This window comes from Malus domestica, chromosome 14 (genome assembly GCF_042453785.1).
Source record: "Malus domestica chromosome 14, GDT2T_hap1".
NCBI classification, from domain to species: Eukaryota; Viridiplantae; Streptophyta; class Magnoliopsida; order Rosales; family Rosaceae; genus Malus; species Malus domestica.
Window position 1 is genome coordinate 13,757,130 of NC_091674.1, and position 22,848 is coordinate 13,779,977.

The 22,848-nt window shown below is 35.9% G+C and overlaps 2 protein-coding genes across 5 annotated transcripts; one reads left to right on the forward strand and one right to left on the reverse strand.

Moving 5' to 3' along the window:
* The first annotated feature begins 213 nt into the window (after window positions 1-213).
* LOC103454696 (RNA polymerase sigma factor sigB) lies at window positions 214-5,272 on the forward strand. Of its 4 annotated transcripts, none has more exons than XM_017322526.3 (8): window positions 214-705; window positions 1,192-1,385; window positions 1,739-1,870; window positions 1,955-2,341; window positions 3,323-3,553; window positions 4,198-4,338; window positions 4,506-4,706; window positions 4,806-5,272. In XM_017322526.3, exons 1-8 carry the CDS (start codon window positions 438-440, stop codon window positions 5,085-5,087), a joined length of 1,836 nt encoding a protein of 611 aa, XP_017178015.1. In that variant the 5' UTR covers window positions 214-437; the 3' UTR covers window positions 5,088-5,272. The 4 variants fall into 4 exon arrangements, with proteins under 4 accessions (XP_017178015.1, XP_017178016.1, XP_008392514.1 ...); XM_017322527.3 differs by having other exon boundaries at window positions 3,350-3,553; XM_008394292.4 differs by having other exon boundaries at window positions 1,192-1,382.
* Window positions 5,273-6,856: 1,584 nt separating this feature from the next.
* LOC103454695 (protein sym-1) lies at window positions 6,857-12,090 on the reverse strand. The gene is made up of 8 exons (XM_008394290.4): window positions 11,576-12,090; window positions 10,942-11,029; window positions 9,724-9,818; window positions 9,257-9,329; window positions 9,060-9,152; window positions 8,858-8,944; window positions 7,908-7,988; window positions 6,857-7,082 (listed from the first exon to the last, which is right to left on the reverse strand). The coding sequence occupies exons 1-7, from the start codon at window positions 11,977-11,979 to the stop codon at window positions 7,908-7,910; spliced, it is 921 nt and encodes a 306-aa protein (XP_008392512.3). The 5' UTR covers window positions 11,980-12,090; the 3' UTR covers window positions 6,857-7,082.
* Window positions 12,091-22,848: the final 10,758 nt, after the last annotated feature.

Below are 22,848 nucleotides of genomic sequence, written 5' to 3' on the forward strand. Positions count from 1 at the left end.
TGTCGCCTAGTCATTATCCACGTGAGAGCCACATTACCAGTTAACGGTTGATTTAATAGCAACCTTAATGAATGTATGAAAGTGTCCCAAAATTATAATTTTAGATACCAATAAAAAAAACTTCATATATTAAATATTGAAAATGAAGAGACTTCGTAATAGTAAACTGAGATTAACCTTTTAACAATTAACACCGGTATCCGTATGTTTTTGGTTTTGGGTGGTTCAAAACTCCAAATCCTAGTGGATAAGAAAACCGCTCACTCTCTCTCTCCCTCCCTCTCTTTCTCTCTTCCTCTCTCGCTTCCATCTCCATCTCCAATTCCTTCTTCCTCTGTTTCGCGCTCAAGCGACTGACTGAGACTCACTGACTCCATGCCAATGCCTTTGAAGCTTTATGTGTAGAAGAAGAAGAACGAGAAGACAAGAAGAAAGACATGTCAGTCTTATCAATTTCATCATCGTCGTCGTCGTCCGCAGCCGTTGGATTCTGTCCTTCCCACAAACACGCCCTTCCCAATGCCTCATTTCTCACCCCACTCCATCTCGTTGGGGTCCACCCAGCAAGTGACCAGAAGAATACCAAGAAGCAGAAGAGGAGGGCCGCCGCCGTTGGAGGAGGAGTCATGGCCACCAAGCGCACAGTCCTCAGGACCCACCATACCCTTTTCTGTGATGAATTGTTTAAGGACAGTGGCTTCCAAGGTTTCAATCCTTTGAATTACATTCTGCATTCTTGTTACTTTTTTTGCCCATTTCATTTGATTGCTCTACTGTCTCACCTGTGCAACCTTGCTGTTTTACATCGAAATTTCATGTAATAGTATGACATATATATATATATATATTGTGATGATTTTTTTTTGGTTGAAAATTTATACTTCTGTTGGATACTCCATAACAAGATGTAGTCGTGGAAGGCCGGGCTTTAGTGATGGTCAATGGATACTCATTAGCTAAGTGGAGGCACATTCAAGTGTTCAATGTTTTAATTGTGGTGGTGAGTGGTGGTGTTTGTGTTGGTGACGGTGCTGATAGTGATATACGGAGTATCCATGGGCACCCATTGACCATCCCGCCGGCTTATTGTTTAGAGTTGGAGAACAGAGGAGATTTGAATTGGTTTTTCTTTTCTGTGATATTCCAACGGTATGCAACTTTTCCTTATGATTTATTGGTTGAAATATGCAGCAAAAACTAGAGATCCTCTGTGTTTCCGGGCACAATATATCTTATCCACTACACCGCGTTCAACATCAACAGCAACAACTACAGTGCTTGATATGGAGAAGCTCAGACTACCTTCCTTAGAATTTAATTCCGATTCTTTGGCTTCAAGTAGACCGTGGACATACACAGGGGCAATTGATCCTCCCACTGAGGTAGTAGTTACTAATCGAGAATGTTTAGTTAAATGCCTGCCAGATTCACATGATTCTCGGGTAATAGATAAATTACACAAACTAGGTTTGCATTCATTCAATTAAATAACAAAAAACGTTCTAAAAATTTGACATGGATTATGGTTGGGTTCTCAGATAGTTTTTGAACATGTTTTAGCTGCTGTGGCCTAGCCACCTTCACTTGTTCATCACATACTTGCAATGACAAATTCAGATCGCATGCTCTATTTTGGGTTTAGAGTTTAGGATTCCAGTATTTTCTTTCCCCGTTTGATTTTTTATGCATGAAGGATGTTGAGCTTACAACTCTAATTAACTTGGGTGGATATCATCAGGCGAATTTTGGATCAACTTTAGCTACAGAAACTCTTCTTACGAGTGAAGAGGCTGTAATAGCAGCTGCTGCCGCTGAAGCTGTTACTCTTGCAAAAGCAGCTCTGAAGGTTGCAAAGGATGTGGCTATGCTGGTTAGCACTATTCACTCTGCTAAACCAGAAATTTCATCTCCAGTTTCTCCAGAGACTAATGCTTTGCATTTCAATTGGGCTCAGCATATAGAAACTGAACAGGTTAGAGTAGGAGCTTCCATGGGAGCTGAAACTGCATTTTTGGAAGACCATTTCATTCAATATGCAGAAAAAGAGTCGGAAGAAGTGGAGCGAACAAATGAAGAATTTGAACTTCTGCAGGAGCAACTTTCCAAGGGTATAACGGCAAAATCGAGTCGTCAAACCGAAAGGAAGGCCAGAAGATCAAAAGCAGCAGAAAAGGCTGCTGCAAGTGTTGTGTCTGTGAAGTCTGGTTCAACCACTAGAAAAAAGCGTTCTTCAGTACAAGAAATAGACCACTCTGATCCCTTGCGTTACTTGAGATCTACTACCCACACATCTCGGCTTCTTACTGCGAACGAAGAAATTGAGCTTTCTGCAGGAATTCAGGTACTACTAGTGTCATCGTGAGAGTTTTGAATCCACCTTGTTTCTTATGAAATATATCAACTACTCCTTGCAATCTTCATTGATACTGCACCCTTGCACCCTCAGACGATCTAATAACAAATAAAAAAATGAATGAAAAAGTTTGTTTACCCTTTTTGTAGCTGATAAGGTCGCATCCACGCTAATAGAAAGTTCAATAATGTAAAGAAGATCCTTCACTGAACTACTCACAAATATACTTCCATTTTGCAGTGGTTTAAAAATGAACCATGCACACAATACCCTTTCCTGGTTTAAGTATGACTTAATGTCTAGCTAACATTTCGTCTAATTATGTGGGTTATGATGGAGGCTAAAATATACTACACCCAACATATGTAATCTATTGATAGATTCACTAAAAATTGTTTATGGCCAACGTTTTAGGAAGTTACTTTTCCTGTTCATGTATTTCATAGAATTAAATGCCCTTTCCTGGTTTAAGTATGACTTAATGTCTAGCTAACATTTTGTCTAATTATGTGGGTTATCACGGAGGCTAAAATATACTACACCCATGGGTTGATATGTAATCTGTTGATAGATTCACTAAAAATTGTTTATGGCCAACGTTTTAGGAAGTTACTTTTCCTGTTCATGTATTTCATAGAATTAAATTCGAAGAGTATAACTGTATAAGGCTTTTGCTGGGAAGCTTTGGATTACAATTAAGCATGGATTTTGATTGATATAGTATGTTATCATGTCATGGATGAAAAAGGGGAAAATTTCAAGGAAATTGTTCAGTCCTAGAAAGTTAAATGCACGTAGAAGTAGTAATAGAACACAAGTAGAAGTAGGGAAATAGTAAAGTCGTTGTAATAGTTTACAAGTAGAAGTAAAAAGACATTAAGAGTTTCAACTGCACGTATAGTTCAAGAAATATGCAGGCATTAAAGAAAACGTTCTTGGAATATTTAGAGTTAATTTGACTATTTTCAGGAACTACTGAAACTGGAAAAGCTGCAGGAGGAGCTTACGCAAAGATGTGGCAGGCAGCCCACCATTGCACAATGGGCTGCAGCAGCAGGAGTTGATCAGAAGACTTTGAGGAAGCGTGTAAACTGTGGTATTCTGTGCAAAGACAAAATGATCAAGAGCAACATAAGGCTTGTTATATCAATTGCAAAAAATTATCAGGGATCTGGGATGAATCTTCAAGATCTTGTGCAGGTATGGTTTTATCTTTGTCATCATAGATATATATAATGGGTTAGGATTGGGGGTACCCATTTTTTGACATACATTTTGACACGCACTCTGTATGGCTCACTTTGTAATGTATTTCAACGATCCAACCGTCTATCTTTTAGGTCTTTCTCAAAGATCATGTCTACCAAAGTCACCCAAATCCACAACGTTATGACCGTTGGATTAAATGATAGTCATTTTAGAGTTTCCTTCCTGAACCGTATCGTCCATTTTCTTTACTACAAATGAATGTTTTAATGGTTTTGGATTTGTCTAATATTTTTCAAGGATGATCTATGAATCAATTGAAATATAGTCAATTTGGATCCTTGAAAAAGTTACGGATTGAGCTCTACAAAGTGTGTAAAAAATGGATGTCCTCTACTCTGATCCAACCCATATATTGTAATATATATATATATATATATATATATGTGTGTGTGTGTGTGTGTGTGTGTGTGTGTGTGTGTGTATGTATATATGTATGTATTTATATTTGTGTGCGTGTGTGTGTGTGTGTGTATTTTGTTTTTAATATAAAATTACTCTCCCCAGAGGATGAAAAAAAACTATTTTCTTCAAGTCTTGCCACCTTTGAGTACTTATTCTTGGTTATTGACTTTCAGCAAGGATGTCGAGGCCTTGTAAGAGGTGCAGAGAAATTTGACGCTTCAAAGGGTTTTAAGTTCTCAACCTATGCACACTGGTGGATTAAACAGGCTGTTCGAAAATCTCTTTCCGACCAGTCCAGAACAATTCGCTTACCCGTGAGTTTTACCTTCATAAATTTCTTTTACCCTGTGCTTCCTATTTGGTATCATGGCTCGTGATGGTAGAATTGTTGGGACCCCACATCACATTCCTGCTGAATTTGTGTATGTTAGTGCTTCATGTTTTTAATACTCTTTACATTTACAATATTTTGGTAAAACAGTTTCACATGGTGGAGGCGACGTATAGAGTTAAAGAGGCCAAAAAGCAATTGTATAGTTTAAATGGAAGACATCCTAATGATGAAGAAGTTGCAGAGGCAACAGGGCTATCAATGAAAAGGCTTTCTGCTGTATTACTGACTCCAAAAGCCCCTAGATCTCTGGACCAGAAAATTGGAATTAACCTGAATTTTAAACCTTCGGTCTGTCCTCTCTACATCCAATGAAACGGAAATTTTTATCCAACATTTTGTCACCTTTTGTGTGCTCCTTTTCTGATGATTTCATGTTGTTCTTCACAGGAAGTAATCTCAGATCCCGACGCAGAAACAGCAGAAGATCTGCTGATGAAAAAGTTTATGAAACAGGATTTGGAGAAGGTACTAGATAGTCTCAATCCTAGAGAGAAGCAGGTTGTCAGATGGAGGTTTGGATTGGAGGATGGAAGGATGAAGACATTGCAAGAGATAGGGGAGCTGATGGGAGTTAGTAGGGAGAGAATTAGACAAATAGAGTCATGTGCGTTTCGAAAACTGAAGAACAAGAAAAGAACTAAACATTTACAGCAATATGCAGTTTCATAGCTCATACAGGGCATCTTGATTTTCATCTATATTATGGCTTCAATTTTCATGTTGCCGAGTGGAAATGTACTCTTTTCACTTTCTGTAATACGAGAGAATATTTGTGCACAGAAACAGAATTTTTTGGATCTAGCATTTCAAATTCTTTTAATGTATCAAAGTGGAAAGAAATTCATATGAACAAACGTAAAGACTCATATGTCAGGTACTATTTTCACTCGATTTGAACTCCTACTTCCAGCATTCTTTCTGCTAACATTATTTCCTTCCACACCCATGCAGTGTTAAGTAGTGTTTGATCATGCACCATACAGTTTGTTTCCTCAAAGGAGAAGCAGTCAGCGTGCGTGGTGGATAAAATACATTGGTAAGAGGTTCATTCTATCTGGAACTTGCCATTATAGTGTGGTCAGTGTGGTAAGGCACTACAGTGGTTTTCAGCTTGTCATGGTCGTATGCTAACATGGACAGGGATGTTCGTTCAGCGTAGTTGAAATTTGCAGGTTCGTTTCAATCCGGTTCAACATGGAATCAGACTATGGTACGTCTTCTTCAATATGGTTGATCCCGGTCTTATTTCTGATTCCCCAGTTACAGAGGTTTAGAATTATTTGTCATCTGATCGAAACTATCCTTGTTTTCAGTTCCTATTTCCTTTAGCTTTTGATGTGATTAGTTATACACTTTTAGATCTTTATATAAAGGTTAGTTCAGCTTCTTCATAAACAAGTTTGCTTCTAGATCAAGTAATGAGCCTGCCAAAAAGCCAACGTTTAAGGTATTACTTTGGGGATATTCAAGGTATGTTGAAGGAAATGAAAAAATTATGGCAAATTTGGAGGTAAGAGATGAATTACTCACTAAGAAAACTTGTAATCGTCGCAAAATGGGAGGGTTAGAAGGGAGAAGTTTCGTTCATGTCAAATCCCCTTATAATCATCGCAAGATGAAAAATCATTCTCCTTCACCCTCAATGTACCTTGAATTTGGAGGTTATCCGTTCCAATCAAATCTTTAATACCAAAGAAGGCTTAAGGCTTCAACTTCCAATGATAAAAGTCACAACATGGACAAGAAGTGGAGTTTATAATTTGGTCCTACAGGTTGAATCATTTTCCATTTTGGCCCCTATGGTTTCAACTTTGCAACTGTGGGATTAATGAAAAATGGGCGGGGGAGAGAGGAAATTTGGACATTCGACTTCTTCAAGAGAAATATTATAAAATTAAGAGATAGATGGTGATAATGTAAACTCATCTATTATTGGAGTTTGTATGTATGTCATATTATGATGCGTTAATTTAGTGTGGAGTAATAATAATACACAATTGCTTCCCTTTGAATCCCTTCACGATGCTTGCTGAGCTCATGCTTCAATTGATTCTGGTCAACCCTCACCTAAAGTCCTAACTCCAGCATTGGAGGCCTCAAGAGTGGCCCGCCGCAATATTATTTTTCGCCATGCAGTCTCGGTTATTTTATTTCATCTTCAGTAGTGTAGGGGTTATATTATATTAGACCACGGATTGGATTCGGATTGCTTCTGCCTTGATTCATATTCCAATTCATTTATTCTCGGATTAGCGGAATTCAATTTGAACCATCGGATCTAACTAGTCAATCCATATCTGATGCTAATCGGATTCATATCATATCAGATCCTAAATATCATTAGTAATCTCATTCCTTTATTATATTTTTCTATTTTTAATTAAATTTTTCATGTTGAATAATAAGTTTTTTTTTGCATAATAAAACTTAAATTACCATTACTTTAAAGTATAAATAATATAAAAATAAAATAATATGTTATATTTGTTGATTTTAATCGCCCTTAGTTGATCTTGTTTATCGATAATCTCCAGTGTTTTGCAAGCTTATAAGATGATGCTATGCGAATATATGAACAATAAACCAAACACGCTGCCCATAAACCAATGAATTTAGCAAGGTTCGATGAACTTTGCGTACTCCTCGTGTGATCTCTCTTGAGACCTGCATTATAGAGAATAACAACTCGGTTACAATAGCATAGAGCTTCTCCAAGGGAGATCAAAATCCTAAGTGGAATGCCACTATGCATATTTGACATCAAAATCTTTCCAACTCAAGTGTTACTTGTTGATTGGATTTAAAGACTTTGTGATTAAAAGTTAAATTTGACATCAATATAAAATTTATTTTTAATTAATTTTAATGATGGGTCCCTTATTCCACTAGCAATTTAATTAATAAAAATTTTGTTTCAACCGTTTTTTAATAGGAGGTAGATTGCCTGCCCTCCCACTTCCATACTCTTCCCATCCCCTCCTGTTTGTGTGGTCACGGTTAAGCCACATCAATATTTTATATTGATTTTTTTTATAAAAATAATAAAACAAAAAGTAATATGAATATAAAATGTTGACGTGGTTTAACTGTGATCACACAAAACAGGAGGGGGTGGGAAGAGTATGGAAATGGGAGGGCAGACAATCCACCTCTTTTGAATAATTACAACATTTAAAGCTCTATTTTAATAAGAAAATAACATTTGACAATTTGATTGGAGAAGTACAAAATTTGACATAAGACTTTAAATTGTCACATTAGCCATCAATTACAACTTGACTGTTATAATTTGGCATTTCTTTGAAGATGGTCTTATTGTGCTAAACCCCAAAACCTTGTTTTAAATCTCTCTCTCTTGGGTGAAAGCACTCTTACGGAAATTGAAATAAATTCTTAGTAAAAATGCAAGCTAATCCAAGAAAAACACTTGAAGTGCTTCCCAAACGAGCCCATAAAAACGTCGAGCTACAACACCAGATTTGAACATACCTAATTTTGAAGAACCTCTTTGTGAGCTTTGAATGATAGGATAACATTCCATGTCAAAGATATAAAGTTAGCAGTAAGGACCTGGAAACACAAAAACAAAAACAGTACTAAGCAAAAATAAAACGAGAGGATTCCCGAATGAAACTGGAAAATAAGTAGTTTACAAAAAAGCCAAAGACTTGTAATAAAATTCCCGTAAGTTGAAAAACAAATAATAAGAAGCCAGCTTTCGAAATGAAACTCATTAACATAACTCCATGAGGGTTCTAAATTCTAATCGCACACCTAATTCGTTTCAATCCAGTTTTACACTAGGTATCCCATCCATTTTCCTGTACACCGAATTTACTTTCGATCACAGCATGCCATCAAATTTCAGTCTTTTCTTGCCTAGTTTTTGATCTTTAAACAAGCTCAAGTATAATCCAGTTTATGTCCTCTCAGGTAGACTGGATCATTCCAGTCTAGGCTGAATGAAAATTACGTGAACAAGAAGTTTACGTGTATAGCTTCTAATATGGAAAACCAGCTTTTGTACTAACTAAACTTTTCTAATTGTGATACATCCGTTATTCATCTTGGTTATTTTGTTTTCGCTTTCCTTGTTCATTCTGTTTTTCCCATTTAAGACAATATTCACAAGAAGTGGTATCAGAGCCAGGTTTGGCTGATATCCGTTTATAATGGAGGGTGCAACCGGCTTTAACTTCTTGTGTATATCGCGTTTAAGAATAGGAAAACAAAACAACATCAAGAGGCAGAAAGAGAGTCCCTTCTGTGACACCAAGAAACCCGTGCGTTGAGACTATTGGCTCCTTGCAGGCACTATTAGATGTCGGGGGCAGTTAGGCATCTTCAGTCTGAAACTTTATCATATCCCAAATAATATCCCTAAGCATATTCTGTCTAGGAGCCATAAAATATGTATAACTTCTTTATACCATTCTAACCTGGAATTGCTGTGGGACAAACCGAAAGTTAAGAAATTGGAAAGGTATCCACAGTTGCCAATTAGCTAGCACAGCAGAAAACCACTCCTACGCAAACAGATACTTCATATTAACAAATGTAGTTTGTATGCAAATTTACAAAAGTAAATACAATCATTCCATTAGGTTTCAAAGCAAATAGATTCGATTCTTTTAACACCACCTGTTGAAGCTTGGGTACAACTTGTGAACGTTTTCCCTCCAGCGTCATCAATGTTGATAAGAAAACTCCAATGAATATAGGAGCAAAAAGAAACTGCAGCAACATTAACCCGAAAGTTACAAGACAGTGTTATATTTGAAAAAATAACTATCACTTGTCATGAAATTTAATAACCTCAAATGAGAATTTGAGGTCACCTGATCAAGTACGAGACGCAGGAATGCACCTGATGCTCCAGGCATCGTTACCAGTTTGCTTAGATACAAATACCTAATGACAAAAGGTGGTGTAATGAAAACGTACAAGAGCAAAACATGACAAAGAAGGAAATACACATAGAAACAATGAAAAATTACCATGAAATTAGATAGGTTACTTATTTACAAATCCAATGTAATTTTAGATTTTTTCCAGGGAACCTGATGGTGTGAAAAATGCCATATGATAAATTAAACTGCTTGCCGTACAGGAGGGATGGAACAGACATTAAAATTTTGTACCAGAAAGATGTACCCATACATTCATATCAGTTGACAGTTACTGTGCGTTTCTAAAGTTCGTATCCTATTCTTATCTGTTTTTAAATAATAACAATAATAATGAAAGCAGTACTATAATGATGATTCTAAACTTCCGGCTTACAGATGGAATTTTGAATTGTTACCAGAAATGCAACGTCGGACCTACTAACACCAGCCCCAACAGGGTAAACAAGAACGTTCTTTTCAGGTCCAGGTACGGAGCTTTATCAATGACAAGCTGGGGCAAAGAATCACATTAGCATTGTCATACTCTGAGAGAATACAGTATGATCACATAAATATAAGTGATAACTACCATTTTGCAAATGGTACAACCCTCAGTATAATAACTTACAAATCGTACATAATTGTGCACACCAGAAACCACTCAAAGTTTCAACATTACAACATGTGAAAAACTTTAGTCTTTTGAAAGGCGATTGAGCCAATGCAATGCCATGGTCTTGAGGCAGCTACTTAGTCAGCTTGATTTGAGAGATGATATACAACAAGAAAATTGAGCATCTCAAGTAACAAGTAACACCACTCTAACAGAATAATCTAGGATCACCAGTCCCAGTTCAAATAAACTTCAGTATGTTATTTCCAAATCATAAGGATAACTGTGTAGCTGACTGAGATCAAGGGTTCAACATATGTAGTTCTAGCAAGCACCAAATCAGATTTGCAAAGCTAATCCATTGTTGGAACAGAGATCATAGCATTAGTTTTGTCCCCATCAAGTTTTATCTTCTTCGTTCTTTGTTCTTCCAATTTTCTTCTTTATAAATCAAATCTAATTTGCCAACTCAGCCGTCCACCCTGATAACAGTTTTTTGTTTCTTTTTTGTCAGAATCACATGATGTCTAATAGTCCCCATTAATTCCTAGTTTGGTTCTAGACCACTTCAGTAGACTAAAACAACATTTTTGAACTAAGAGTGCTGAATACAAACTATCAGTATCAGATGAACTTGTCTTCTAGACACATGAAAGTGCTTTCTCCAAGCTGCCTTGTTATAAAATTTTCAACGACACATTATCTATTTGGGGAAAGAAACATGAATCTTAAACCCCCTTTAACCCTTGTTTCCCACTCAAGTATGCAGAACTACCTTGGGACCACACCACAACCCTAATCCCCATCCCCAAAATCCACAAATCCCTAGAGTAAGATGACAACATTATACCAGTACAAGTATACTTGAGTGACAACAAAAAATAAGGAAAATATATGCAATCTTGAACAAAAAATGCATACCAAGGATGTTGAAATGCAAGTTGAAGATAACACAGAAAAACAGAGAAAGAAAGATAAACCATTCAACAAATTTTGTTAATGGAAACTACAGGAACATTACCTGGCAGACTATATCCCCAGTAAGAGTTAAAAGGGCAGATGTCAGAGCTTTTGTTGCAACAGGATACTTTGCAAGAAGATCCAAATACCTGAAAATATACAAAATCCAAGCTGGTAATGCTGAACAGGAACTTTATTTTCTGACTGATTAGCTGAGAAAAAAGTTCATAATTCTAATTCTATCCTCAGGATTGAACATAAGACCAGGTGTTAGTATACATAAAATTTGATACATATGCAACCAAAGTGTTTATATCATCGTATGCTTGTTGCATTGAAGACGCCTAAGTAATTTGTTACCAATCCAAGCAGTCAGCACTATCTTATTTATTGGCTTCTTTAATCCAAGTGAATCAAGTCGAAGACTATGCAGGATATTGAGTAATGTACAAAGCTTGAGCATTTTAAACTGCATACTTACCAAAATTCAACTAAAGGCTCTAAGCTTTTTATCCCGCTAACCGTTAAACTTTCATCTTATATTTTATTCTTTGAAATTGGAATTGTTTCATTACAAATGTACAGAAGGTTCAATTCTTCGTTTTATACAGTCAAAAGTAATGTTGTAGCTATCATTAGAAAATACACATCAATGCAACAAAAGCTTGGACATTGAAATTTGAAAATAAGGTTACCACGAAAGCAATGACCAATTGTTTTCATCACGACCACCGCCTTCACTGTTTGCACCGCCGTCACCTCCGCCGCCATAGTTTCCATCACCAGAGCTGCCGCCTCCACCAGTTCCACCCGACCCACCATCGGAAACAACCGAGAGACGAAACCGGTCATAACCCAGTAGCCTAAAACCTATTTCAGAACGACCCAAGTCCTTAAGCCCGACTTCAATGCCGGAATTCAGGGCAAATGAGTGGGACTGGCACATAGAAGATCTCCTAAAGCCCCTTATTTGAACTGGATTTGCTGCAATCCTAGACACAGTACAAGAATGCAAAGAGGGTCTACGAGAACAACCAACGAACCGGTTTAGGAACGGGATTTTACGAGTGAGTGAGAGGGATGCAGGGTTTAGAGCCATTTCGTGCTATGAACTGAAGCGGCACTTGGAAATTCGACGTTTTGGAGTCGGTAGGCATACAAAAGAGTATTTATCAAATATAACAAAAAATTAACTCTTAATTACAAAAATGTCTTTTTTTTATAAAATTTTTCAAATATATACAAAATTCCACTTAAATAGACACAAATACCCTTAAATTTAACAATCAAATAAATTAAAAGCCTTTTAGCCAAAATGATTCGTGACATTGATATAACTCCTTAATATTGTCTTTAACCATTAATAATAATCAATAGTAATGTTCTTGAAATTGTATGTCGTGAATCATTTTAGTCTTTATTTGAATTTGTCTATCGTGATCATTTTAGTTTTTTCATGAAAAATATGTCAATTGCTCTGTTAGTGAGATGATGTGGCATTGGATCTCACAAATACAATCATATAACGACATGTGGATTAACTTTAAAAACTATTTTTATATTTAAAACTAAAAATGATATTAGTAAGAAAAAAGGCGTTGAAGGCATGATAGAAATTCTGTTGCTCCCATTTGCGGTAACCGTAACGGCGCTTAGTGTCAGTAATGAAGGGGTCAAAGTGGATAGGGTTGTGATGGTGGAGTGTAGAAGTGAAGGTGAAGTTGGACCGGAGCTTAAGATGACAATAGTTAAAATGCCTTTAATTTATTTAATTGTTAAATTTGAGGATATTTGTGTCTATTTAAGGGAAATTTTGGATATATTTGAAAGTTTTTATAAAAAGTAACATTTTGAAATTAAGAGTTAATTTTTGGCTATATTTGATAAATAATCAAAACTCCATACAAAAGGGCTGCTTGTTCTCTCGTGTCAAGTGTTACTAATTAACAACTGATTCACCAGTGGTAGACTACTTAATACTGGTTGAGGTAATTGCGATGTCTATATAAGAACAAAACACCGTAGAAATAATCCTATTACATTTGTTGCTTTAACGGTGTGAGTTTGATGGAGATTGAGTTTTATATGTCAACTAGCAAAGATGCTTGCGCTCTGTTGTAGGTTTGAAACTGTAACCACAATTTAACACACCTATTATCTCAAGTAATGGGACTAATTAATCTTTCCAACAATGATTAGCAACTAAAATTGGTCCACAAATTAATTAAAAAGAAAGACCAAGTGAAAATTTGAACACTATTAGCAGATGCATACATGTACAATTTTATCTTGGGTGGGCAACGTACAATTTTTATAACCAATAACCAATGTTTTCTATTTTGTGTTTTTCCTTTCCTTTGGTCGATTTCTTTGCAGCCTCTTCCTCAAGCGCAAACGTTTCTCAAATCTTCTCAATTTTATACCTAAAACGTCGAATTAGATCATCAAATTTCAGGATAGGATAACTATGAAAATACTACTATTGTGGAACAGACAACGTAGAGCAAGACGTTGTCGTTTAGGCTAGGGTTTTAAAAAGAAAATTCCCTTCTTCCTCCCCCAGCTACTGCTTTGCCGATTTGCTGCTTTTCTCAAGCAGGTTTTTGGTCATTCTTTCTGGGTGGGCAGATTGAGTTCCGGTCAAGGGGTTACACGCGTCTGATGGCCACAAAACCTGTTGACAGAGTGAGTGAGTTTTGGGTTCGCTGAACATTAGGAATCTGGTGGTGAAATTGATCTCGATGGGCAGATAGGGATTTGGGTTTGGAAGTATCTCGATAAATGTCACGGTGCAATTTCTTGTCTCGATGGTGTGAACATTTGGGTGAGCTTTTTTTGGTTTCGATTCGAATTGGAGTAAAAAAGAAACGGTGAAGAGGAAGGAAGCGGTGGAGGAGAAATCTTCGCTAGAACGCCACGCGTGCAAAATAGTTTTCTTGTATACAGGGAGTCAACACGTATGCCTATAGGCAGTTTGGGGATTTTACTATAGAGGAAGTAGGATCACAAAAACATTAAAAATAAGGGTGAAAACGTCAAAACACAGTTACTTATGAACAGTGTTTTTCTCATTCCACTTTAGTATAGAGTACTAGAAAAGGTGCCCGTGCTTTGCCACTTGTGTTTAAAATATTTTGGAAATATATCCATAAAGATTGCAAGTTTCAAAATTGTACAGAACATGTAAAATTTATAAATATATATATACGATAGGTGATACTATCTATATACATGCAAAATGCAAGAAGGAAGTTGTAATCAAGATCACAAATGTAAAATACAATTTCAAGAACTATTTTTAGACAGCTGAACATTAAGAACCATTTCAGCAAGAATTATGCACGATCTTTGTGAAACTATATGATGAATGATACAACATTGTTAAACCAACATGAACGTGAACGGGAGTTGATCTTAAAATTCATTTAAAGGGTAAGTGGTAAATACCGTTTGCTTGAGATGCCAACTTAATGTTTCATCATTCAAATGAGACTGCTTTTGATGGACAACAACAAAGAGGGGACGTGGGGTGGATGACACCAGAGGGAATAAACACTGACCAAAAATCATAAATGTTAAAAAAACAAGAGTCGTATGAAGAGACTGTTTAACAACTAATGGCAGAAAAGGAAGAAAAGGAAGTCAGAAACGAAATGGAAAGGAGAATATATCATGGAACAATTACCAGTTTCCTTAACTAAAACATTTCCCCTCTCATCCACCAGAAGGATGGAAAATGTGCATCCTACCTTTCAGTTTTGCTTTAAACCTCCACAAAAGCAATAGGATGATGACTACGAACACTTACTGAAATTACCGCTATCACAACGGTGGATAATTTTTTCTTATTACCTATATATAAAAGGAGATCCAATAAAAGATGTTCGTGCAGTCTTCTGTGGTGCAGCATTTCATGCAGTTAATACTTAATAGAGCAGTTTCCTGGTTCTTTTCTGCGCTATGCTCTGTATTTTCAATAATTTGAATATACAGCACATAAACTATGTCTGGCCTTTGATATTATTGAAGGATAGAGATTCAAAAGACAATAAGTTATTTTTCGTCACAGCTCTTAAATTAAAAACAAACACAATTTATTTAATCAGTTTTTGAGTATAAACAGTGTTGTCCTTGATTAAATAATAATGTCAAACAAAATCAAGAGAAAAATATAACCGTCCAATAAGAATGACTTACCGAATTACATCAGAATAACAAAAGGTAAAGAATAAATAAAAAAGGCAAGTAAATGGCATTAAATCAATTGATTGAGCACCTAATTTGACTAAATCCAAAATCTCAGATGTATACAAAGGGCAACAATGCAAAAAAGAAGAATCACCATTTCCTCAAAATCAGAAGACAATCGAATTATCCAGTTACACTTATGATCCAACCGCACAAAAGAAATCTTCTAAATCGGTAAAAACTCTCATTTTTCTCCTTTCCGTAGCTTCTTCAGTAATATGCAAAGTTATGGACCTCAAGCTAACTTTCCAATCCACTACTTCATTATGCAAGTGTGACCCTAGGGTTTTAAAATTGCAAAAATTAGTCCAAATCACAACCCAAAACCCAAACAAAACCCCAAATCAATTTGAAAAATAAAAAAAATACATAGTCCAAATGAACTCAGCCCATCCCTCTCGCACATTCTTCTTTCCTTCCTCTGTTTTCGTACCCCTAATCCTAAATTTTTCTTCCATCCCTTCTCTACTATTTTTCTTTGACCATCCGCAAAACCTGAACACCCCCCCCTCCTTTCCCCTCCCAGTTGATTTCAAATGGCCTCCAACCTGATTATATTATTTTGCAATATCCACCCTCCAACTCAGCACAAAAAAAAAAAAACAAATAATTCAAAATCAAAACCCTTGCCGCTAGAAACATACAACACTTTCTTGTAAAAGACAGATCAAAAGAGTAGAAAAATATTTCGAACCCAACCAAATAGAAGCAAAAATTAACAATTCTAACAGATAATCGATGAACAGCAAAGCAAAAACCTCAAGATTTTGAACAACAAAACCTACAAAGAAAGAGGGCGACAAATTTTAACACTTAAAATTGAACAAAACAAATCCACAAATTTGGAAAAAGAACTGGCAAATGCAAGAATCGAATAGCTATTAAAAGTCGGATTCTTCCTAGTTATACTGGACTGACCCTGCATCATAACCTGACCATTTTCTCATACCAACTCAAGAAAATCATTTCTGCATTAAAATCCCACAAAATGTGCAAAGTAAAGCGTGACCTTTTTCGAAAATCCGTTGCTGTAATTGGACCTTCGACGAATCTTTGATGAGATTGTGCCTGCAAAAAATTCTCATTGCTTATAACTCCAATTTTTTATGAATATGCTTTGACAGGCCCGACCCGGAATGTCCACTAGGACTTCGAATCGAGTTGTGCTGGCCGACACCTGGAAGGTGACAAAGCCATAAAGTGTATTGATATAGAAAATGTGAATAAATTTAAACCTAAAAGTACCTAAAGACAAGAGTGCGCTATGAGCGGGGATGAACCCATTTCACATACGAGGTTAGAGCATAAGTAAAATACAGTAGTGTGGGTAAAGATCATACCCTCAAAGGTAGCCACCTATACTAAGATTCGCCATGAATCCTCGTCGATACGAACTTTCAACAGGTGAAAAACAAGGGTGAGTGAGCCTGAAAATAAAGGCGAGATTCCCCATGGGTTCATTTCTTCCCAATTCCAAACCTAATCTCCTCAAATTTGATATGGAAATGTTAGAGGAAAGGTCGAGATGATGATTAGGAATGGTAGGTTGGCTCAATTTGTCGGAAAAACGATGAATTTTGTCGGAAAACCTATGGGTTGCAACCGGGTTCGCAGGTTAAGGGGAATCCGGTTTGGTTCCCCTTCTCCTCCTCCTTTCTTCTTTCCTTCCTTTCTTTCTTTCTTTCGTGATTGGCCACCTCAGTTCTCTCTCCTCTTCTGATTGGCCTCACATCCCCCTCATTTCTCTCATTTATCCTTCATCTCCATCGCATATCTCTTTTGTCTTTTAATCTGTGCCACACACGTGGCTCCACCATATTTTGCTCCAAAAACCTAGAGCATTCTAGAAATAAATAAATTTACAATATTTCCCTCGACTTTATTCATTAATATATCTTTCGTTATAACTCCAAATCATGATCCGTTTGCACCCACGCGTTCACGACGACGAGTACTACGAGGATACGCCAAGAAAATGAATCTTATGTAACTCGACAAGGCAATCAACAAAAGTCAATGCATTTGTCTTGAAGGGCATTTTTGAAAATTCACTTTTTAAAATTATAAAAAATCATAATAATTGGGGATGGGTCGTTACATGCTTCAGTTCTAAACAACAAAGAACAGTGAACTCACCAAAATCACACAGATGAAAACTGGAATCGTGATTCGAGATAGAAATCAAGAACCGCGCCTTTGTGACTGCCAATACTAATCACTCGCAAACGATTGGATCGGAATTGAAATGAAAGAGATAAAGAGATCAAAAAAGGCAAACACAGATGGAGAGAGAGGAGAAAAGAAGAGGAAAAGGGAAATGAAAGATGCTGGAAGCATCTTTCCCATAAAACACGAAAGCCACACGGGCAACAGGCACGCACATCACTTATGATGAAGGGCAAAATAGCAAATTCATTGCACAATCCCACTAGAATCATAAAACATTAAAGTAAATGAGGGGCAAATCCGTCCATATTTATGCGACTTAATTAGCTTGTTTTCTTGCGTTTTCGTAGTTAGTTTATGTTTATTATAGTGATTTAAGCTATTTTCGTGTGTTTGTAGGTCCAAATGACAAAGTTGGCAAGAAAGTGCAATTTGGAGCATTTTGAGGCAGTTTTGGACATCAAATGGATAACTTATGGGTGGAGCAAGATAGATGGACGAATTTGAAGTTCAAGAGGCTAAGAATGTGCTGAAAAGATGAAGAAAATAAATCCAAGACAAAGAAGATAAGGAATCAGCTAAAAAGAAGGAACATTATCCAAAACCTTATCCAATCTTATCTTATCCTTTCTAACGTGGCCGGCCTCCTTGGAGGGTTTAGCTAGCAATCCTACTACTCGAAGGTCACTCATTTCTTCTCCAATCTAACCTTGGTGAAGAGACTTAGAGGTTCTCAATTTTGGGAACTTGGAGAACCATTTCATCCATCCAAATCCATAGATCTAAGATGCAAGGAATGAAGGCCCTCTCTTTGGGTGATTAGCCTTTGCTTATGCAAAGAGGAATCTACAAAGGTATAATTTCTCAACTAACAAATGTTGTTTTAAGTTGAGTCAAGGTTCACCAATCTACTAGGCTTTGAATTTCATGGTTAATGTTTTGTTTTTAAGTGCATGTAAGCATGATTCCGCCTTTTAATTGTTAATCGAATGCTATAGATGTTGCTCAAATGAACATGTTTTTCACAAATTTTCCTTCAAGTGGTATCAGAGCCTAGGTCTAGTAGTTGGTGAATCCTTTTGGGTTTTGTAGTTCATAGTCTTTGATTCAAATGTTGTAATATGTTACAAGCTTTATTCTTGCTTCTTTGAATGTAAATTTTGTTAGAAAATTTGCCATCTCAAATGTTGTAGATGTAGTTCATATGAGCATGAACATTGGAGCTAAAATTTGGTGACATGTTTTTGGGAATTTTCTGCCAAATCCAAAGGGTGGATTTTTGGGTTCTTGTTTGACTTGTTAAAAGTGTTTTCAAGTGACTTTTGGAACCCCTATGTACCCTAGTTTGGTTATATGTTATTTCCCTTAAGTTTGAATGGTTTTGGGATGTTTTTGGGTGAAAAATGTTCATGGAAATTTTTTGAGTTTTTCATGAGTGTTCTTCATTGTTCTTGACATTTTTGCCAAGAACAAAAAGTTTGGTGTTTTGATTTATTTCATAAAGTTTTTGTTTTGTGCTTTTCAAATGTTTAAATATGTTAGATATTTATTTAGAAAGGTGTAAGAAATATTGGTGGGTGTGTAAGGATTAATTCCCTTTCACACACACCACTTGCATGACTTTATGTCTAAAACTACAAATCAACACACACATCACTCCCTTCTCTCCAAAACCGGCCACCCTACAAGTGGGGGTTTTTGGGGCTTTTATGCAATTACATAAAGTTTTGGTACTTATGTGTAATTTGTAGTTTGACCCAAAAGTTTACGTATTTACGTAAAGGCCCAAAATCATTAAAGGACAAATTGTTTTGTTCCTTTAATGAAGTTTTTGAATTTGTTGAAATTTTTGGGTTCTAGTTGTAATTACATGAAGTAGTGGACTTTTGTGTTTTTACAAAATGAGCTCAAAAGTTTAAGTTTTGCAACATAGCCCAAAAAGTTAAGGTTATTGCATTTTGGCCCAAATTAGGTTGAGAACAAAATGGTTTTGTCTCTTTAAATGAGAATTGGATTTTCATTTCATTTAGCTCCATTTAAATCAATTCTATGGATACAAAAACCAAATGAAAATGTTGCATTCAATTTAATTAGTTAAAGTGTTAATTAATTAAAGGGTGATTATGAACCTAACCCTACGATAATTGAGTTATGTGAAAGGCCGTTTCAATTTTGTTTGAACCATGGGAATGTGTAGATTAGATTTTGGTTGTAATTTGATTTGATCAAATGTTGTAAAAGAGCATAAGCTCTTCTTTACTTTAAAGTAATTTGTTTTATTCAAATGTTGTAAAGAGCATAAGCTCATCTTTACTTTGAAGTACTCCTTTCTTGTATTATTTGATATGCATGAAAATGGAGTAGAGGGTCCAACGCCCCTAAGACAACACGCCTTAATGTGATTAAACGCGTAACTAAAATCAATCACCATCCCTAGACCGAGATTCAACACTAGGCTCGTGTTGAATCTAAACAAAGGTTCATAGTCATCATAAGGCCTTAAGGCAACTATATAGTCCATCAAACGAATGCAAAGTTTATGTTAGTAGTATCATATACTCTTGCTTTAAAAACCGTTTTATAAGCATAGTGGGAGTATTATATACAACTAAATTCAATCAAATGGACCAATAGTTGTAATAGGACCAAAATTGTTTTAATAAAGATTAAAATGAATATTTATATGTGATGAGACCTAAAAACCCTCAACCAAACCATTATTAAGTTGAGAAGCGTGAGAGTGCTTTGAATACTCTTTCGTGGCCTTCCACCGTGGTAGGCTCCGATCGTTTGTGACTCGTACACCGGCTTCACCCTATCATGGGGGAGTACAAAGTGCGTGCTTACACTCAGGAGGAGTCTATATGCATACTTGATGTTGTGAAAGGTAGGCAACGAGAATGATCAATATCATATCATTGTGAGGTTGTTCTTGAACCCCTTCCCGAACTTGCATGGTGGGAATGACTTAACTAAGTGCAATGGAGCCAATATCATATCATTGTGAGGTTACATTCTCTAGAGGCCAAATAAGATGGGTACTTGCAAGAGATGCAAATGAGTAAGCGTACTCTCTCATTATTATTAATGCTAGCCAATATCATATCATTGTGAGGTGGGCTTGGTAGTAGTGAGTCTCCCATACCCTACTAAGAGTTTCCTCCAAAACTCTCGAATTCCAATGAGGGATATCGAATTTGCCAAAAATAGTGGGTGGTGCTATTTGATTTAAAGACCCGGATCAAATGGCTTAAAATCAATCGATTTATATTCGTTATGTATTTATTTACCAATATATTTGCAAACGCTATCCAACACTTGACAAATAAAAGCCGAAAGCTTTAGTTTCCGGACTTGGTACTACAAAACCATAGATTGTCTTTAATGGCTTGTAAATGTACCTAAGTAGTCTCATCCTCACAATCTTCCTATTGATAATGTATCATTAGAAGAATATGTTAGAAAAAGTCTATCATAAAGAGGACAACACTTTTAATGTCATAAATTCTTCAATTACAATTTGTTGTATGAAGAAATAAGAGTTGCTTTGAACAACTCTTAGTTAAATGCAAACATTAGTGCTTGTTTCTTTGTTACATGAACAAGGAACTTTAGAAGTAAGCACAAGGGCATGGACACTTTATGTGCCATGATTCTTCACTTACAAATTGTTGTATGAAGAAATGAGAGTTGCCTTGAACAACTCTTGAAAGTTTGTAATTATGTTTAGAACATAATGGTTGTTTGACAAAAATAGTCCATCAACATGGACTTATGATGATTTTGAATCATTGAGTGTTGAAGTGATAAACCACTTAACGAGACGGAAACTAGGCTAGGACTTCACCTTTATGTCCCTATCCTAATGGTTCACTAAGTTTATTGTAAACTATGTAGTGAACAATAAACACATGCTCTCCAAAATGTTTGATGTGTATAACACAATTGAAATAAGTTTCAAGAGAGATAGTGGGAGTTTAGGGACCATGACTATTGTAGTCAAAGGAGAAGTCAAATGAAGAAGATAAAATTAACTCCAAGGGAACAAACTTTCTTTATGAAAGGATGGACATTGGAAGGGGTATTTGCAAGAAATGTCTTGCAAGTGTCAAGAACACACCTTTCGAAGATGTTGTAAATTGTTCTTGAATAGTTCAAAACAGTTGGTTCTTCTGCTTGAATGCTTGATTCCATATTAGTAACTATGTTTTACAATCGTTGTAAAAGTGTGACTAATAAGAAGTAGAAGATATATGAGAGAAGAAAAAGGTGCTTCACATTCGGAACGTGAATAAAATAAAGATCTCTACGAAAGCAGATAGTACTTACTTCCTCATATGAACTACCAAAGAAATTGGAAAAACCAAAGATTGTCTTTACATTCCAATTTTAAGGAACTTAATTCCGTCACTATAGTAGAGATGGATGAATGTTTTGTTTGACAAAACATTGTTCTTTATTAGTCAATGATTGAATTATAGTAATCTAATTGATTGTCTCTATAGTAGAGATGATATGGTAGTGTTAACTGCTTAGAATATAATGATGCTTAAAACCCAAAAGGTTGCAAGATAGTGACTAATCCCAACTGAGTTGTGATACCTCAAAAACATAAAATACGAGTTGGTCATAGATGGATGCTTTGGATCGTTAGATCCGGATCCAATACCTTCTTATTAAAATTGTATAGAGGCGAAATGTTCGAATCTTTATTCTTTTGGAAAGAAGAAAGAATCACAAAGTTGTTGAGGTTAATTCACTTAGATGTTAGTAGCACTTGTCCACAACATAATACTACTCATGTTGTATGACATTCACCGAAGATCACTCTCGGTTGGACTATAGTTTATTTTGAATAAACACAAGTCCGAATACTTTGCAAAAGGTTTCAAAGAATTCAAGAAATGTAAGTTGATGAGTAAGACATCTAAAGTATTTACCTCCTTAGATTTGATCCAAGGAAAAGTAACACTTTAGATGAGTTTCCTTGAAAGATATCAAGGAAAATAGCATCATAAGATAATGAATTTCTCCATTAGGAGAAGAACGAACTCGAATAAGATTTAGTTCGTTAGATGTTATCTATTACCCATATATAGGATATATACTTCTAAAAACAATATGATTGTCAATTAGAAGATCTTCCAAAATTTTCATGACTCCATAAGATGTAGTTGGAAAGAAAGACAAATCTCAAGCATGTTAAGATTTGGGGTTGTGTGCTAATGAGCAATATTTGTTTGATAACAATCTTGTGGGATATCCTTAAATTAACTTTTGTATATCGCTTCTATAAACCAACTAACAAATGTTGTTTTGTTGGGTAGTTCATTGTAATCTTACAATATGATTTGCCTAAGTGCAAATGAATGAGAGATAGAACTCAAAGAATGGGTTCTTTGAGAGACAAGATAATAATCAACAAATATAACAACCTAGTTCCTATACCAAAAGCTCCAAGGTAGTCGAGAAGGATTTATAAACCGTCTCAATTGAATGGTTTGAACTTTATGACTATGTCATAGAGTTGCACCTCTTAATTCGAAAGAAATAA